The 20,331-nt window shown below is 43.2% G+C and overlaps 1 protein-coding gene across 7 annotated transcripts in view; it reads left to right on the plus strand.

The window, feature by feature from the left end:
• Positions 1 to 20,331, plus strand: part of CCSER2 (coiled-coil serine rich protein 2) — a 133,870-nt gene that overhangs the window by 31,703 nt on the left and 81,836 nt on the right. For all 7 annotated transcript variants that reach the window (XM_083146336.1, XM_083146335.1, XM_083146330.1 and 4 more), the window contains exon 3: positions 2,793 to 3,007. In XM_083146336.1, the coding sequence (XP_083002462.1) occupies positions 2,793 to 3,007 (215 nt within the window). The remainder of the gene's footprint in view (positions 1 to 2,792; positions 3,008 to 20,331) is intronic.

The following is a 20,331-nucleotide window of genomic DNA, read 5'->3' on the forward strand; positions in this document are numbered from 1 at the left end:
TATTTTTTCCATCATTCATACAAGTAAAAAAAAAAAAATCAAACATCTAACACCATTTAATAGCCACTTTACACGCATATAGCCAGTTCTTTCAATGTGACCACCAACAGACTTCTACACTGTCCTTCTGTCTGAATTGCCAGCTTTTGGGGGTTACAATAATTTGTTGACTTTATCAAGTACCCCAATACAGTAAGTCACATGCTACAGAATGAATGCACAACAACCCTGTCTTGCTGCGGCTAATTAAATCACAAGGGAATTATAAACTGTCTGTACAGGACACGGAACCCACAGCAAATTGAACCGTCACCCTTTCTCACTAGGCACTAGGCATCTGGTCACTGTTCGTGTACTAGATATGGCATATGGATGATAGGTCGACACCATATGGCCGATTTATGTACATTGTCGATATAGACAAAAAGATGACACCGGTAAAATGTCGAAAAAATAATAGCTGACACATGAAAAGGTCTTCATGATTATTTCTGTTTTTGTTAGGTTAACCTCATGTTGTCCTTTTTTTTGTGTCAACCTTTCTTGTGCATGTCGATCTAAATACCATTGCTTTTAATGAGCTTAAAAAATATATATATATAGTTTGCCTGCACTAATTGTACCCTATAGATAATAGAGTTGTAATATTATAGTAAATATTTTGTGAAACTTATTTTCATTGCTTATATTGTCCTTTTTATAGACATTGTTAAACGGTATTAATAAAATTGTTAATGCGCTAGTCAACCCTATATTTTATGGATAATTTACTCCTGATGTGACATTTTAAGACTCTGCGATGGGTTTAATACGGACTGCAGTGAAATTTAAAAACTATAAACATATGATTTGCAACTGTATCATCAAATCATACAGTGGGACCCATAATACAGTAATAAATATATTTAGTTTACCAAAGGTGATGACTAATCATGACTTAGATAAAAAAAAATGTATATTTTATTTTTGTGCATTATGTAAATGTCTTGTGCATTTTACCAATTATTTAAAACTTAGGAGGACATTTTGAAATCAGAATGTGGCTGACATTGCTTGTCTGTACATTCACTATTCACTTATTACTAGCTATGTGCAGCTTACACACTGAATATAAATAACTACAGAACACAAAATATGCCTCGGGTATGATTTCATGAGAGTCAATAAAATTACCTTGGCAACTGAGCTAGTGTCCCTTATCTTGCTTCCTGAATGAGAGAGAGGGCAATTTTATTTTACTAATCTGCTTTGTTGGTATTTGGGAATTTTAGATGATCTCATTTGTACCCCAGTATCAGGAAAAAAAATATATGGTAGTTCACAATCTGTGCGCTGTGGAACCCTGGTGTGCTTTAGGACACTTGCAAAAGTGCCTTAGATTGTTGGTCCCATAGGCAACGATTCTATGGGTGCTCTGGGGCCTGAGCACGCATGGAGAATGATAAGCACCCATGGGCCACGGCCGGAGCTCACCTGCCGCTCACCGCCAACCTGTGCTTCTGAGTCTGCAAACACATTGGCGGAACTGCTTGGCAGTCAGCGGCGGTGGGGTCCCTGTAGCGGATGGGAAGTCAGCGTCATGGTCCCTGTGGCAGATGGGAACTAGTAGCGATTGCCAATACCGCTAGTAGTTCTCATCCGCCGCAGGGACCACGTTGCTGGCTGCCCATCCGCAGGGACCCCACTGCCTCCACAGCACAGACCCCGCTGTTGAGCTGCCTGGATCCTCGGTTGCCTCCGTCCTGGACTGGGGGGCCCATTGTAGTGCCACACCCCCTCCCCCTATGCGCCCACCAGCAAAAACATAAATCAGCGCCCCTGGTTGGTCCAAGACCAATTCAGATATTTTAGAGTCTATGTAATAGGCAAATCTAGTGTCTGCAAATTTTGTCGCTCACCACATAACAATCTAAGGGGGGTATTCAATGTCATTCGAGCTCCCGCAGCCATCTCCCGACGGAGGAGATGGCTGCGGGGCCCTATTCACGGTCGCGCTAGCTCGACAGCCGTGCCCTTGACATTGAATACCCCCCCTAAATCTAATAATCCAAAGGAGGCCATACACATTCAGATCTGGCTGGTTGGAACAAAAATCTGGTAATTTCTGAATGACAGTTTGTCAGTTTCCAGCATTTCCAAGCAAATGGTCAACTGTCATTTGCTCTCATCCATAACCATGTTTTTGTTCCAACCAGCCAGATCTGAAGATAAATCTGAAGGTGTATGGCCACCTTTAGGATGACATATAAACACAATTTAGTTATTTTAATATTTTTTCAAAATTTCCCAAGAAACTTTTGGCATAGTGGTGCCATGAAAAAAACTTGGATTCTCTAGGGCGCCACGGCTCAAAATAGTTTGGGAACAACTGATCTAAGCATTGTACCTTGATGTTAAATAATAAAATATTAAGTTTGATCGGTCTCCTCAAAATTACTAAAAAGTAAATTATTTTGCCTTTTATTTAGAGCTGGGGTAGCCAACCCTAGTCCTCGAGAGCTACCAACAGTGCATGTTTTGCAGGTCTCCTCACAGAATCACAAGTGAGCTAATTAGCTCCATCTGTGTATCTTTTAAAATGTGTCAGTGATTAATGAGTGCAGCTGTGCAGCAGCTAGGTTGTCTGGAAAATGTGAACTGTTGGTAGCTCTCGAGGGCTAGGGTTGGCTACCACTGATTTAGAGAATCCGAGAAAGAAATAGCACAGAAGTCATGTAAACCGAGAGTGCACCAGGTGAAAATGCTGTTACAAAACTTGATTTGGTTGTATTTGTGTTTTTATATATTTTTAGTTAAAAATGAAGCGGAAACGGTTAGCAGTCCTTACGAAGAGCACAGGATTTCTCCAGATATGGATTATAGAGACCCATCATCTCTTGAGCTTTCGCCATCTGACAGCTCTGATGGAACATACATGTGGGACGAAGAAGGAATGGAGCCTATTGGAAATGTTCATACAAATATTCATCCATGTGGAAGCTATGAGTCTTCAGAGATGAATAGCCTGGTATGTTTTAATAAATTATGATTATTTTTCATTCATTTTTTGAATTGTCACAACAAAAAGGTGCGTAAACCGAAACACGATATTATTCAAATGAGAAAATAGAAAAACAAAGACGTGTGTAAGATGCTTGTGGTGGAACTTTGTGATCCAACTTTAAAATCAGTCAAATGTGGCATAAAAGTTAATTTAGAAACATTAAAGAAAAAAACATTCAAACAAAAAATTAAGATACATATTATTATGGGTTGGGATTATGTGGTTTACTGAAACATCAAGTTTTAATTAATCCATCTACAAGGGTACAATTTTGATATGTTAAATTATCGCAGCACAGCATTTTTTTAAATATTTTTCTTTTATTTTGTTTTTAAATAATAAGCATTTGTACCCTTGCTTACTCTTAACTCAAATGCAGCCCCCAGTGAGTATGGGATACGGTCGGTTGGTCGAACTAAAGATGGTCGCCCGTCATTAGACACACGCGTTAGGTTGAGATGGTCTAGATCGACAGTCAAAAGGTTGACATGGGTTTTTTCACAGTTTTTTGAGCTGACCTGTGCCGACAGGCAGTATGTCATGCCCTACCATCCACTAGGGCATGCTGCGAGAATAAATAAAATAGTGTACACAGTGCAACGAAGCACCGTGCCCGAAGCATGGAGAGTGCAGCGAGCCATGTGAGGGAAAGCGGTGCACTAAAACCGGTGTCCATGTCGACTGTGTCGACATTCAGGTAAAAAAAAAAACAGTGAAAAACCCAATGTCGACCTAGTCCATGTCAACTTAACGCTTGTGTTGACCTAAGCACCTGTCGACCTTGTCCCATGTTGACCTAGACAACTGTTGACCTTACAGTATGTTGACCCAACGGTGTCGATCTAATGACGGTCAACCATCTTTAGGTCGACCTAATGATGCCATTCCGTGAGTATATGGTGGCGTAAGGTGTAGAGCCTTTTTGAGAAAAAGTGCAGCATGAGAGAAATTCTGGAAAAATTTGTAAAGGTTTTTACATATTTTGACAGAAATATATTTGTATTATTGCTGTGCATAGGAGTGAAGTTCTTGTTCTTTTAGACCAATTAGATTACCATGGTTATAAATACAAAATGGAGAATGGTACAGAGGCAAAAAGGCTGGGGTAGGGCCTTGCTAGTCTGTGGTAGCAAGTTACATATTTGCATGAATTCTGTAAAGACTACTCTAAATTTGGTACCAGTGACCCATTGGCCAACAGCAGAAATAAAATAATTTGGTACTTGTTTCCTAGCACGGCGCCCATCGCATGGCATTGTGTACCTTATTTAGTGGTGTGCGATGCGATGCTTGTACAATTAAATATCGCATGCCAGCAAATGGGATGCAATGCGATTTTTAATTGTACAAGCACCCATGCCATGAGGTGTGATGGGTGCTTACAATGAGATGTAACCCCCAGTATCCATGCCATCCCGAAGCGTGGCGAGCGGCCGCGGTACGCGTCCTCCGACCTTTTCATACCCCCACTATCCACATTGGCGCGGAGTTGATTTTAGATAGTGTGGCGAGCACAGCGAGCCCTGCAAGGGGACGTGGAATACATGTAAAGTAATCAGTGTCCCCTCACGGGGCTCGCCACGCAGAGGCGTAGCGAGCCCGGAGCCGGCGGAGCACACGCTCCGGGCGCAGGAAGCTAGCCTGGCGCCGGAGCTGTGCCAGCACCGCCAGCTCGCTCGCCCGCCTCCGCCGTTGCCCTGCCCGCTCCCCCGCGAGAGACGTGCTGCTGCGGCGGCTATGTAAAATTGTAACAACACGTCTCCCGCACGCTGGACCGCTAGCCAATGGGCACTTGCGGTCCAAAAGCCAATCAACTGGTGGCTGCTGGACCGCGAACGCCTATTGGCTAGCGGTCCAGCGGGAGATATGAATTTTACACAGCAGCTCAGCGCGTCTCTCTCCCGGACCTAGAGGAGGGAGGGGAGGGAGGGCTGGAAGCGACGCACGTCGCAGCGCAGCACAGAACAGCAGGGGGAGGGGTGAGGTAAGGTGCACCCTCCCACCCTGCTGCATCCACCCTGCATCACCCGCGCATCCACCCACCCTGCTGCACAAACCCACCCACCCTGCTGCAACCAAACACCCACCCACCCAGCTGCACAAACCCACCCTGCTGCACAAACCCACCCACCCTGCTGCAAGCAGCCACCCACCCACCTGCATAAACCCATCCACCCTGCTGCAACCACCCACCCAGCTGCACAAACTCACCCACCCTGCTGCAAGCAGCTACCCACCCACCCTGCTGCAAGCACACACCCACCCACCCTGCTGCACCCACCCACCAACCGTCCCACCCTGCTGCACCCACCCACCCTGCGGCACCAACCCACCCTGCTGCACTAACCTACCCACCCTGCTGTACCCACCAACCATCCCGCCCTGCTGCACCCACTCACCCTGCGGCACCAACCAACCCTCCCAGCCTGCTGCACCCACCCACTGACCCTACCACCCTGCTGCACCCATCCTCCCACCTTGCTGCACAGCGACCGGGAGCGGGCCCCTGCACAGTTCTGCACCCCTGGGCAACGAGCAAATTCAGTCCCCCTTGGCATCGAGCATGAAGCCCCTGGCATTGAGCATCTCGGTAAGTGGCACTTATGTGTCAAATGTGTAATGGACATTATAGTGTGTTATATAGTATGCAATGGGCATTGCGGAGTGTTATATAGTATGTAATGGGCATTACGCTGTGTTATATAGTATGTCATGGGCATTGCAGTGTTATATAGTATGTCATGGGCATTGCGGAGTGTTATATAGTATGTCATGGGCATTGCGGAGTGTTATATAGTATGTAATGGGCATTACAGAGTGTTATATAGTATGTGATGGGCATTACGGTGTGTTATATAGTATGTGATGGGCATTACGGTGTGTTATATAGTATGTGATGGGCATTACGGTGTGTTATATAGTATGTAATGGGCATTACGGTGTGCTATATAGTATGTGATGGGCATTACGGTGTGCTTTATAGTATGTAATGTGCATTACGCTGTGTTATATAGTATGTAATGGGCATTACGGTGTGTGGTATAATGTTGGTCTGTGCAAACTTTTCACTGCGCAGGAGCCTCACCTATGACATATTGGGGGGAGGGGGGGCGCAAAACATGCCCTTGCTCCGGGCGCCATGGCACCTAACTACACCACTGTCGCCACGCTTCGGCTCGGATTCCGCATCCCTTCGCGAGGCTCGCCACGCTTTGGGCTCGGTGGCTCGCTGCGCTTGCCACACATCTAATATCAGCTCCATGCCTAAGTGGATAGTGGGGGTATGAAAAGGTCGGTACCCAAGATTGGTACCTTAAGAAACAATTCTGCTCCTTTCTGACAATCATACCTTTTATTCCTGTTACTCATTCCTTTTTAAAATTCCTTTTTTTTATATTTTTATTATAGGAACATGTACCCTTGTTTAGTATCTGTGACCATTTTAGCTCCAGCAGTGTTATATGATGTATTCGTTTACTTCTCGATTCTGCTTACTATTTTGGCATTGCAGAGTATTTGATGTGGTATTTTACTTCTGAGTAACATTGGATGGTAAAAGTATAGGCCATATCTGGATATTGTAATATATACACCACAGGCTTCTGGTGTTCAGTGGTATTGTGACATGGACTGCCATGTGTTGGTAACATAGTAAACACAACTGTATCTATCTAAAATACTGTATCTTCAGTTCTGATTAGCTTTTAAGACTTATAAGGTGCCATTTCTATTATATCAGCCTAACTGCCAAGCAGATTAATCTCTATCAGATTTAATAGATAAATGTCTGTTCTCACAATATATTTATTGTTTATTACGTTTCTTCTATAGCGTGCACGTATTCTGCAGCGCTTTACAGAGAATATTTGAACATTCACATCAGTCCCTGCCCCAGTGGAGCTTACAATCTTTATTCCCTACCACATGTACATGCACACACAGACATTCTGGGTGAGATTTAATAGGATGAGAGATTCAGAAAGTGAGAGATTTGGTAAGAAATCTCCAGTTTTTTTAAAGCGGCAATCATTTACACTGCACAATCAAACTGGTTTTGCAGTGTAAATGATTACCGCTTTAAAAAAACTGGAGATTTTCTTACCAAATCTCTCAAATCCGTTCTGTCATAGGCTATAGCAGCCTATTGACCCACTCTGCCCCCAGCTCTCCCCAATCCCCTGCCATCTCCCTGAAGCAGAGACGGGCAGGGAAGCCACTCCCCGCCACCTTGCTGACTGGACGCGCAAGCTAGTGAGACGCTTGCACGTCCCAGTCAGACCTTCTGTCCGCCAGTCTGCACCGGCACAGGAGATCTGGCGATGGGGCAGTCTGGCGGACAGATGCTTCATCTGTACCAGAATATTTTTGGACACTTTTATGAGGCGTAAACATGTTTGATTTGCACACATTTTCGATTCGATTTTGCTTCTAGAAATAAAATCGAACAGGGATGGATCAACTGCCTTTGATCCAGATTGGATCCTGATGCGTGGAATCGGGATCGAAAGCAGAAATACACTTGCCTGGCAAGTCTATGGTACATATTCAATTGATGACGGATCCATTCCGAAATTCTTTTGACGGAATGGATCCGGCATCCATTATTCCAAACAGCGGGCAAATCCGGATGTCTGATTTGGCTGCTGATTGATGCTCACCCGGCTGGCACAGATACAGGGTGAGCGTAGCAGTGGGAGCCGGGAGAGCTACTCTCAGCCGGTTCGGGTCGAGAGTACGTGTATGCGACGTGAGGTGGCGTACAGGAGGATGGCACCGTGTAAACTGCTGCTGCTCAATCCATCTTTTCATGTCAGATTGAGATAGCCGGAAACAGTTTTGGATGTGCTCCGTCAAAAGCAGGTGGATTAGCGGCTATTCAGTCAATCCACCTGGTTTTCGGCAGGTTGGCATTGGTAGCATTGAATAGACCGGAACCCCTTTTCAGCAAGACGGCAGTTTTAACATCAATTGAATATTCCCCTATTTCTGCTTCGAACTGGAAGATAGAAGGAAGTGTAATGCTGCTCTATGCAGCATCCCCCCGAGTGACGTCTGGCCTGCCTTCCTTTTTGATGCCGGCACCCGCTGGCCCCAAATTGGTATCGCCGGCCGCCGAATCAACACGTCTGTACACCCCATTAGAACACTGAGATGTCTGTACAATAAGTCTGTGCTCACAGTCCATCTATGGTCTATCTCGACTGGGAACATCAAGTGATGATCAGTAACAACAGTCTTTTTGTCTTCTTTTTTTTGCTGAATTTGAAGCTGGTAATCTATAAAATTGCCTAGCTGTCAAAATGCGAGCATGTTTGGACACTTACTGTATGTTCACTGTGATTTAGTATTGTGATGACACAAGAACACTAATAACGTATTGTAATTTTAATTCATACCTGCTACAATATGCTATGTAACAAAAGTGATCTTTAGCCTCTAACTGCATATTATGGTATTTTTTTTTTCTAGGTATTTTTTTTTTTTGCAGTTTCCTGTATTCGGTTGTTAGTGACATCTAGTGGTAACTTTCATAAACTGTCTCTTTTAAGTCTGCTTTTTCTGATGGGCAGTTTTCCAGTATTTTGAAAAATAGCTACTACAGTGTGTGCCTCTCTCTCTCTCTTAGATTTAGTTTTTATTTGCTTCATTGAAGTCTAGCTCAATTAATAATGCTTGATTTGGAAATGGCTTAATTGGGTGTCTGTATTCCGTTTGGGAGACTCCTTATCACATTATTTAAAGAGACAAAAAGTGAAGTGCAGAATAATTTTATTAAATGAAACATTAAAAATTGCATCATTTTGTTAACCATAAAAAAGCAATACTCAGTTAAAATTATGCTTTTTACAAGGAAAATATGAAGTGTGTTGCTCTTGTTTTATTTTTAAATTGGCGTAATGTAGATTTCTGTTTTATAATGGAACTAGTTATATCATTAAAATGTTAGCTTCTGCAATGTACTTTCACTTTGAGCTGTGACAGTTTTTACTTTCACGCTTAGCTGTGACCGTTTTTAGCTCCCAAACTCTCCACCAAATCATCAGACCGTATCTACTCCTACCTCCAATCTCGGTCTTCAGAGCTCCCTCTCTCCATATCTAGCAAGTTTAAAACAGATCAGTGTCCCTGCAGAAATTGCTTTCACGAATGAGCAATTTGGTCTGTTGAGTGGCCTCTAGTGGTCAGTGGCGGTACTTCACCTCATAGAGGTGAGGAGTAGTTAGCCTTTTATATGTAGATATGTCAGTTTGATATTACCTGTATATGGGGCACACACTTGAAGTTATGTTGAAGAAATTCTTGTGATTTCATAATTTTGCTAGCATGAGAGTCTTTAAAATGCAGGGCAGATACTAGCCAGAAAAACCCATTGCTAATTGATAACACTGACAAATCAAACACCAGCACCACCGCTTCAGTCCCCTACATGGCAGCCTTCACTTGATGTAAAGAATTCTTTGAAGCCTTGTGAATCCTGGCTGCCCCTTGCAGCATACGTGAGTTCCCACTGATTGACTCCTCTGCTCCCTGGCATCACACAGTCTCTCACAATGTGACAGTTTGCTCTCTTCCTCATCTCCTCGCTGGGCAATTCAGACATCTCTCCCCTTGTTTCTGTCTTTCACACAGACATGCTGAGAGTGATCATACACACGTTATATTTGCAATGAATACATTGTGTATGTATAATATGTACACATTTATACTGTAGTTGGAGGTGTCTTTGTTCTCGGTTAATATTAATAGCTACAGAATAAAACCAACAAAATGTAAAACTCAACCTGTCATTCTTATAGGCAACATGATGATGCTGTACATATGCTTAGTACAATTAGCCACATCTTTGCCTGTTCATCTCTATGAAGATGGTAAACTATTTTCTTGGTAATTCAACTCCTGTGTTCATCACGTGACCTTTTGTGAGAATAACGACCTGATGTTTCTTGGTTAAAGTTCCTATCACATAATGATTCTGATAATATGCAGTGATATATTCTTTCATGATCTCCTTATCTTGTGTCTTGAAGGAATGGCCATGTAGACAGTCATAATTACCCTTAAATAGAATGTACTGTCCTAGTAAAGTAAGTTTACAAATTAAGATATAGAAGTTTCTCAAGTGGACTCAGTAACCTATTTAAAATACTGTTCAATTATGATGTATTGATAATTATCTGGGTTTTTTTTTTGCATACAATTACATTTTAGATGAAGATTTCGCCCATTCTTTTAGATCTGATCATTTTTACATAACAGAAAATATTAGTTTCAATTTGCATAGCCTCCATTAGCTCGCACATGGCTTTTGTGTCTGATTTAGTCACTTAGTATTAGATTACTAATGGGTTTGAGCTGGGATTGACAGCTGGCTACTAAACGTCCATTAATACCCTCATCCCACCGACCACTCCTCCTCTGTCATAGTTTCTGAGATTTTCTTCAATAATACAAAACCGTGGCCTACTTTTTCCAGACAAGACGACAAATCACTAAGCAGAACTATGGAGGTGGTAAACCTTTAGTAGTTTTAAGCCTATATCTCCAAAACTAAATGACTTTGAATGAGGCATTATAAAATAATAATCTACTTGGAATAGTATAGTGAAAAGGCAGAAGACTGATTGGAGGTAAGTGTTGTTTTATCATATAGAATATACGTGCTCTATATTTATAGCTAGATAGAGCCTTTTTCTTGTATGTCGTATTACTTAGAAGCTTTGCCTATAGGCAGCTTTCAGGGCCATCTCTATACAGGAAAGCAGGATCTAGTAGTAACCATTGTTAGGTTTAGTAGCAGACTGGTGAATGAGCTTTGAGTTTGTCTTCTGGCTAGCTTTGTTTTGAAGCTGATTATGGAAACAGTGAGTGATCTAAATGGTAAGGCTTTTTCCAAATACATTAAGTATGACACTTGGACTTTACTTAATTACTTCACCAGACATCATTATCAGACTTGCCATAGAAGAGGTCAAATAAACTAACAATGAACAAGTTACTGTAGATGTTCTCTTATGTGAAATCATTTCAGTGGCTCCTTTAAAATGCATTCAATGCACACAGGCAGGGAGTGTCCGTATACTGGATATACGGCTGCCATCTGGTGGTGTCTTTGATTCTCTACAGATTAAGAAGTAGGTAATGACAAGTGCCAGCATTATTATTATACAAACTATAATGAGAGAGATTTCTTGTTATGGCCTTCCTCTCTTTGTCCAAGCTAAAGTATTATTTAATGTAACAATTTGGGTTTAAGGATGGGGGCTGAAAAGAGATTAGTACTGTATTGAGCTACTGCTAAACGGTGATTGAGCAACCATGACCTGTCTAGGTTAATTACACCCCCACCCCTCTTTGTCCCTTATGCTGAAGTATATTATTACAGCATCCCACATCTGTTGTCTACCAGCAGCAGCTGAAACGTGTTGATAATGTATTGGTTTTGTGATGTGCAGAGTTATCATCCCGACCTCCATTAATAAAATAACATCCATTTAGAGTCACACAGTCTATTTCAAATTCTATATTTCAAATTATACGTAACAAGAACAATAAGAAATAAGCATTGTTCTGTTCATTCTCTATATGTAAATGTTTTATTTACCCATCTAGATTTGTGCTGAGAAATTTTACTTAACTTAAACATTAGAATTGAACCCTTTTGGAATCAGGGATAGCAGACTACAAACTATTCTAATAATGTAGAAAGACACCTACGTATGTACTCAATAGTAGTGATGTTTTTACCAATTTAACAATAATTACTAGAGACAGGATTATATGCACCATAAAAAGCTTGAAATATGCATGCAAATATGCATGAAAAATACTTAAAATATGCATGAAAAGTGTTAAAATATGCTCCATTAAATAATAAAAACAGTAATTTTTACTTAATCTATTTAAAAATCAGCATAAAATTAGTTGCAAATAAACCTCAAAAATAGGCCCACAGCATCTGCAGATGTTTAGTGCTGTACACAGGACTTTTTTTCTCCCTGGCTGCTACAGCAGACGGCAGCGTCCTAGGCTCTTCTTGCATCAACTACATGGACCCTCATCTCCAGAGCCGATGGATCAAATGTCAGCATAGCATGTGAGGGCGGCGCAGTGGAAGGCTTCCTCCCTGCGCCGCATACTCACTGTGACACGGCATTTCCTCCGCCCACGTGATGTCACAACAGTTCTGCCCACCTCCTCTGCTGCAGAAGTCTGTCTCTTGGTGTAAAGTCCCAGGCCAGGGGCAGGCAAAGGTTCAGGAGCTTCGTAATGGCATCCGCCCCGACTGACTTTTATAAATATGGAATGGCAGCCTAGAGCTGTGTCAGACATAGCGTACATCCAAGGTTCCCCACACTGCGCACATATTGCCCCAGCCTGCACACTCTACCACTACCCGACCAGCAACAGCAGGGCAAAGCAGTGCTGTGACTCGCGGGTGGAAAGGGTGCGGAGCCTAAAATATGCACCATCACTAGATTTTAGGTAAAATATGCAATAACCAGTGAGAATGGGCAAAATATGCAAATGCATATAATCCTGTCTCTAATAATTACATTACTGCACACGTAAAATTAGCAACGCCAGGACGCGCGTGTGTGTTTTCATGCCATTTCAATGACAATTTGGACTTTAATAGAACTGAGTGGCCTATACAACTGTATTTTTTATTTACTTGCATCTTATTGCAGATTGTGATAACACATCTTTCATTGAAAATTGTTTTGGTTTTACAGTATCCCATCCTTCTGTTTGTCTGAAATGAGCCAATGATTCCTACTACTGCGTGTATTTTATTAGGTATAAATGTTTGAGTTTAGACACAGAACAAGGCAAATCCATGTCTGTCTTCCTATGTCGCTGGATATTGTGGGGATTATTCTGGTTCATTCCTTCTTGCAAAATCCTTCTTAGATGGACAAAATCATGTGCACTGCAGGGGGGCAGATGTAAAATGTGCAGAGTGAATTAGATTTGGGCGAGTTATTCTGTTTCTGTGCAGGGAAAATACTGATTGCTTTAATTTTACACTGCAATATATCTCACTTTGAAGTAAAACCCCACCAAAATCTAACTCTCTGTACAAGTAACTTATGTCCTACCTGCAGTGCACATGGTTTTGTCCATTTGAGAAGGAATTTACCAGAAGGAGTGAACCAGAATAACCCCCATGGACTGATGTGCCAAAAGCACTTGTTAAAGCTTTTGAAACTGCACTGTGTGTGATTTGAGGTTCATGGGGCATTGCATCCTGGGTTGACTAAAAGAGCCTACACACGGGGCAACTTTAGGGCATTTTCTAAGCGATCTCACTAGATCGCTTAAAAAATGCCAGTACATCACTCCATGTGTAGGGGCCATAGTGATATTAATATGCGGCCCAGGTGATTAATATCCAGCATGCTGGATAAATCTAGTTAATAACCGGACAACACTGTCCATGACCGTTCGCTCAGCACACACCACTGACAGATCTCTGTGCAACGTTGTGTGCTGAGCAATTTACATTGCTCGGATCTCTCAGCAGTGTCGCCCCGTGTGTAGGCCCCTTTAGAAAGATTTTAGAAGACCTCATTAAATAGGGTTATACTGCTACCTGAAGGAAGATATGCTATAGAGTGTAAGTGGTAAGTAGCTTATTTACTAATTCAATTTAGTGGATTGTTGGCAGTTAACTGAGCGTTTAACCACACTTTGTATCGGCATTCTTTTTGTACATCTCATAGGAGTAGATTCAGTTCTCTGTGATGTGTTGCCATGTTGTTTAGCGGCGCACATCATTAATCGTTACAGTAGTTAATCATAGCTAATTTTCCAGAACAACATTGTGGTGCCTTTGCCCAATTGTTCTGGGAGGCTATTTACAGCTATCATGGAGAATTAAATGCACTTACAGATAGAGACCCTGTCATTCATGCTGGGACTGGCGATGGAAGGGGGCATGCACGCCCCGTTCCGCTGGAGTTCCTCATCGGTCCTCGCCGCCAGTCCCCGGCGGTCCCTGCAGCCTCCCCGTACCCCCAAGGCCGTTTCACACAGTCCGGCTCCTGCCGGACGGGAAATTACCGTACGGCTTAAAAGCCGTGACGCCCCTGCAGTGTGTGATGAACAGCTCTGTGTCCATTCACACTGGACGGTCACGGCGCGGCCACCGGGTAGCAGCCGGATCTTGCCTCTGCAGCGTGCGGCTGCCGCACCGTGGCCGTCCCGTTCTGCAATGGGCGCCTTCACACACCACAGAAATTGCCGGATACTTACGCCCGCCCCCATGTGACGAGTAGGGCGGGCGTACACCCCGTCAGACTGGACATGCCAGTCAAGCTGTTTGGACCTACCCCCATGTGACGAGGGGGCGGGGCCACAGGATCTCCAAACCGGACCATGTGAAAGGTCCTGAAATCCGGCTAAAAACCAGACAAAGTGGGTCCGGCTTTTTTCCGTCCGGTCAAAACCGGAGTGCATGAAACCAACCTGAGACTGCCCGTCTCCGATCCCTGCTGCCGAGTGACTGGGACGCACGTGCGTGTCAGGCACTCACGTGTCCCAGTCAGATGGCTTCCCTCTCAAACAGCCAGGGACATTATGGCGACTGCTGGAGCTGAATGAGAGGGGCTCCATCTGTATGGCGTGATCTGTGAAATAAAATTGAATAGCTCAGTTGGACACTCAAAAAAACAATTACACCCCCTCATGCCATGTTCTTCTTGCTTGATCTTGCTTTTCTTTAGTTACATTTTGTTATCCAAACAGTACTATGTTTAATGCTCCCAGAATTCTTAATAGTATACCAGCCTGTAACCTATAACCTGTATTAAGAGAATTCAGAAGTCATTTTTATTATAATTTAAATAGTTATCTTTATGATTGTCTGTGCCTTTTCTCAAAGCTTTGTTGTACACTTGATTTATTTAAAATAAAACTCCTGTCGAAAATGAGAAGGCCTATGACCAATCATGTCCTTTGTTTGTGGGAATGCTGTCCAATCACTTGCTTTTGGATCCAGGTTTAGAGATTCGCTAATGTTCGGTTTTAATCAATTACCAACCCTTTACTCACATACAGGCTCATTTGTACACCGCTCTCTTGCCAGACATCTTGAGCTGTCTGGCTTATTGACCTATGTTACTTACTGTTACATGTTATAGCACATTGGAATCCATAATCAAACTCCTGGATTGTATTTAATTTGTACAAATGTTTCTCAAATTTAAAAAAAGTGATAAGTGGAGCACTTAAAAAATTGATCAGATCAATTGGGTATCACATTAATATGAAAATATTGATTTATTTAAATTAAAAACTAAATAATATTAAAATTACACATATATTATTAATGCCAAGGTAATGCAATAGTAATAAAAAATCATGAAAAAACATCTTTTAAATATTTGAGATATTTGGGATATATGGAAAATAGAGTATAAGTATACTTATAGCAGTCCCGCTTGTTCCTAGAATGCTTCCTTGATGGAATTGAAAGTCCCCAAGTGATATTGTCCAAGTGTAAAGATGCTGGATAAGTAGTAACCCTTTCACATCGCACTTTTAAAACGGTAAATTGCCGATTTTTTTTTTTCATTTTAAAACGTTTAAGCCTGCACTGTGAATGCACCAGAGCCGATTTACCGTTTAAAGTTAACTGGTATTTCGAACCGTGTAAAAAGCAGAGTCCTACACGGTTCCTTGCCGTTTTTTGAGCAATGTGAATGTGTACAATGTGTCTGAAACGGTATTTCAGGCAAACAACACAAGCTACAGAGCAGTGATAGGCTGTCCCCTTTAAAATGACAGGCAATGTTGACACTCTGGCTTGAAACGTGTTCGGGTTGAAACGGTTTGACTGCTATGTTGAATGAGACTTAACCGGTATTTAAAACGGTAATCTGCGGCAATGTTAAGGCTCTGACCCGTTTTAATTACCGTTTTAAAATACCGGTTTTTAAAACGTGTCGGCGATGTGAAAGGGGTATAGGGTGTCCGTAAACCTGACTGGGTGAAGTGGCTTGTGTTAAATCATCCACAATTCCACAATTGTAGAAAGGCTCTCCACTTTGAACGAGTCCCAGAAATAAGCAGGTGACATATCCAGATGAACCAGTGGACTGGGGATGAGAAGTCTGAGTGGAAGCTGATCCAAGACGGGTGGAGTACAAGTGCTCCCAAAAATCTGTCAACCAGAGTGCCTCTAACGCGTTTTGCTGTCACCTGACAACTTTCACACACCTTTGAAAAAGTTGTCAGATGACAGCGGAATGCGTTAAAAGCACTCTGGTTGAAAGATTTTTTGGACCAGCTTCCACTTATCACCTTTTTTCTATTTGCCTTGTTGTTGGGGAGTGACCTTTCTCTGTGTGTGAGTTGCTGGGAAAAACAACCCATCTTACTGGCGCCCTCCTTTCTTCACCCAAGGGTGATTTGTTTTTCCTTGTTTCTCAAATTGTTATGCATCAATATTTAAAAAATGGTCGAAAACTCCATAATTCATACAGCTGTGCCACAATGTCAGAACGCTGGCGCTGCCTTTACCACATATGTATGTTTTTAGGAGTTAATGGTTACTCCATTATTTAGTGTATTGTGGCACAGAACTTCTGAGTTACACACAGGCTTTGCAATGGCTTTTGTACATAATATAGGCCCTTATTCTGGTTGGTGCGGCCGGAGCCGCACACGGTGCTCCGGCCGCACAAACCAATCCCCGCCCACGCGACGGATCGCCACGGCCGTCCGTACACGGACGGCTGGCGATCCGCATAAAAATGGTGGGGCGTACGCCTCCACCATGGTGGGAGCTGCCCCCTGCATTCGATGGTCGTCGACCATCGAAGGCAGGGCCGCACGCCACAGCAGCTCCCGCAAGCTGAGACCACACGGACAATCGTCCGTGTGATAGCTTGTATGGGGGCTGAGAGCTGACATCCGGCGACGTCAGCTTTCCGCCCCCATCAGTGGCGTCATACCCTGATTAGCATGCATACGCCCCGCGTTTGCATGGGAACGCCCATGAAACGCGGGGCGTATACATAGGGAAATGAGGGTATGAAGCCCCTCACGCCCCTATACGCCCCCTTTGCGGCGGACGAAATACGTCTGCGGCGAATGGGGCTGCACATGCGCAGATTGACCTCTGCGCATGTGCAGACTAAAAACATCGGCGGTACGGCCGCACGCGGGCCGTACCGTCCGATGCAGAATAAGGGCCAAAGTTTGCTCACTTGAACAAAGATCTTCAGAGAAAAGGGTGTATTAGTAAGTCTAGCGGCTTAATTGCATTTTTGACATTTTGTGAAAAGATTATGCAGCTTTTCGTGTTTGTGGCTTTGTAAAATGTTTTATTCTCCATGATTTATTCATTCGTTGTCTTCCATTACTCTATTCGGTTCTGCTGTTTACATTTCCTTTCCACATGATTCAGTACCTATAAAGCATGCTAGTTTTTATTAATATAATTATTAGATCTTCTGTAATTGCACGTAAAAAAAAGTAACAATAGAATTTGACAGCGGCTGATTGTTCATGGAAGAATTCTTAGCATGTCTTCTATTCACATTATTTCTCACAAATAAGATGAGCCATTTTCAGTTGACACTTTTCAATTACTTACTGTATGAGTCATTTACAAAGAAGTAATTAAAAGCCTGATGTGCTGCTTGATGCACCACCCTTGCTGTAACTCTGCCTAGTCCATCCTAATGAATATTGGGTCCAATTCCGAGCCCATTGTGAAGTGCATAAATGGCTATTCATCTTCGGAGCATGCACAAGCCCTGATACTGCGATCACAGATGGTCACAGTTTCTGGATGGGTTGGAAGCCTTTTGTGGGAGCGTTCTGGACAATGCAAGCATGTCTGAACATGTCTGAACTTCTCAGGGGGAGGGCTGTGGTGGCTGCATGAAATCACATGCAACCGCTGCACCTGAAACAAGCTCTTTTTGGTGGCAGCCATTAATGCGCGAGTGCTTTGCTGTGTAGCAAAGCGCTCTCTAAGTGCTCTTGGTGCAGCGATGTGCCTGCAAAATTTTAGCAGACACATTGCAGGGAGGGACACCCCCTCCCTCCCCGTAGCAAACCGCTGGCTGTTGCAGTTTTGGAAAACTGCAACATAGTCTGAATCGGGCACATTGTTCCATATCTTGGCCTTAAGGCAATATTATACAACTCATCCGATTAATGCCGACTATATGGCCTTAAAGGCTGTGATCTGGGAAATGTATGGGGTTGGCACATTACTGTATATACTATTCTGTGGTTAACGAACTTCCTAAGATACTCAAGCTGCTTTGTAGAGTACTGGACAGAGGATCTCGTTCATTATATGTTGCCTTGTGGATACCCTTATTCACTGAGCTGTTGATCTGTGAGGCTCAATGTTTTACCAGTTTAATATTATAAACATTCAAATACATAGCTGTTAGATTCTGTTTTCTTTACGAACAATATCCCTCCTCATTTTCAAGTTTCTTGGTCAGTACATTAAGTTGTTTGTACATATAAAAGTAGATTTTTGTTCCTCTTTAACTGCAATGAGTGTCATGCTGTCTAAACCTTTGCTACAACATCATTGTGTAAATTGCAAGGCACATGTGTATTCTAGTGGTGTTCACGGCAATAAGAAAACATTGGCCATCCTGGTCGGCTCATTATTTCTTATTTTGGCCATTTATGGGACTGATTCTAATATGGTTGCTCTTGCACAGTGGCAAGGAAGCAAAAGCTCATTACAGTATCATAAGTATTCTAATGCCTTGTGGGAGGCATCTGTACAAAAATGACACCTCTTGCCAGCATCTGCAACAAGAGTGCTACATCTAAAGACGCAGCATCGGATCAACTGGTTAGGAATTATAGCGGTACTTGTGAGTTATCCGGGCTGCCGGTTTTTTTCATCGCGCCCGAAAAATCGCGGGCATCGCGTCGGTCGCGGCCATTATAAGGGGCCCCAATGCGACCGACGCGATGCCTGCGATTTCCCATAGACAGCAATGTTAAAATTATTACAGTAATGTTAAATGATGTGCAAAATAAAATGACAATGTGAAATGGGCCAATATGGCCATTTCACATTGGATATGTTTAAAAAAAAAAATGTTTCATCGCCCCGTTAACGTCACCCCGCTATTGACGCCAACCCGAAGCGTGGCGAGCGCAGCGAGCCTGCGAGGGGCGGCGGTACGTGTCCTCCGACCTTTTCATACCCCTACTATCCACGTCGGCGTGGAGTTGAGAATAGAAAGTGTGGCGAGCGCAGTGAGGGGACGTGGACACCTGTGAAGCCCGCGAGGGGACGCGGATACCTGTGAAGGTATCCGCGTCCCCTCGCTGTGCTCGCTGCGCTCGCCACGCTTCAGACACTTTCTATTCTCAACTCCACGCCGACGTGGATAGTAGGTGTATGAAAAGGTCGGAGGACGCGTACCGCCGCCCCACGTGGGCTCGCTGTGCTGGCCACGCTTCGGGTTGGCGTCAATAGCGGGGTGGCGTTAACGGGGGTGGGGGGGGCCATGAAACATTTTTTTTTAAAACCTATCCAATGTGAAATGGCCATATTGGCCCATTTCACATTGTCATTTTATTTTGCACATCATTTAACATTACTGTAATAATTTTAACATTGCTGTCTATGGGAAATCGGGTCCATCGCGTCTTTTAACATTATAACGGCCATGACCGACGCGATGCCCACGATTTGGGGGTAAATCACGGGCATCGCGTCGGTCGGGTGTCCTTAAGTTAACTAAACTTAAGGACAAAATCGGCAGCCCGGATAATTCACAAGTACCATTATAGCCAATGGCCAGGCTGCGTAAGCTGTAGCTTACTCAGACTGTCTCGGCTGAACCCTTCTACCTGATCCAGGAAGTATGCATCTAAAAATACAGGTTCTGCGTGCATCTAAAACAAGTTACATTCTCCCATTTTATACCCAGTTCTGATCACCACTACTCAAGCACCACAATCTGTCCATCGCAGACCCTGAAACATCAGATTTGTATGTAATTCATCAGGTTTCCATGCAAAGGCTCTATGATCAGTATTTATCTAGGCATGTTTTCTAATCAAAATGTTTAATATTGCAATAGGCTGTCATGCCCATGTCGTCCTTAAAGCATGCATAAGTTGTGGTAGAGGTAGCCACATTTCCATTCTTTATAATGTTATTACGGCCATCGTCTGTTTTTCTTTTTTATCTTAAAACATTTGAGCATAGACCAAAATGCTTCTTGTGTCATATTGCCTTCATCCCTGCAAGCCAGAGGCTTAGAGTATGGTATTGTAAGGCAGTAAAT

The sequence above is a fragment of the Crinia signifera genome, chromosome 6, assembly GCF_055691185.1.
Source record: "Crinia signifera chromosome 6, ASM5569118v1, whole genome shotgun sequence".
Taxonomy (NCBI): domain Eukaryota; kingdom Metazoa; phylum Chordata; class Amphibia; order Anura; family Myobatrachidae; genus Crinia; species Crinia signifera.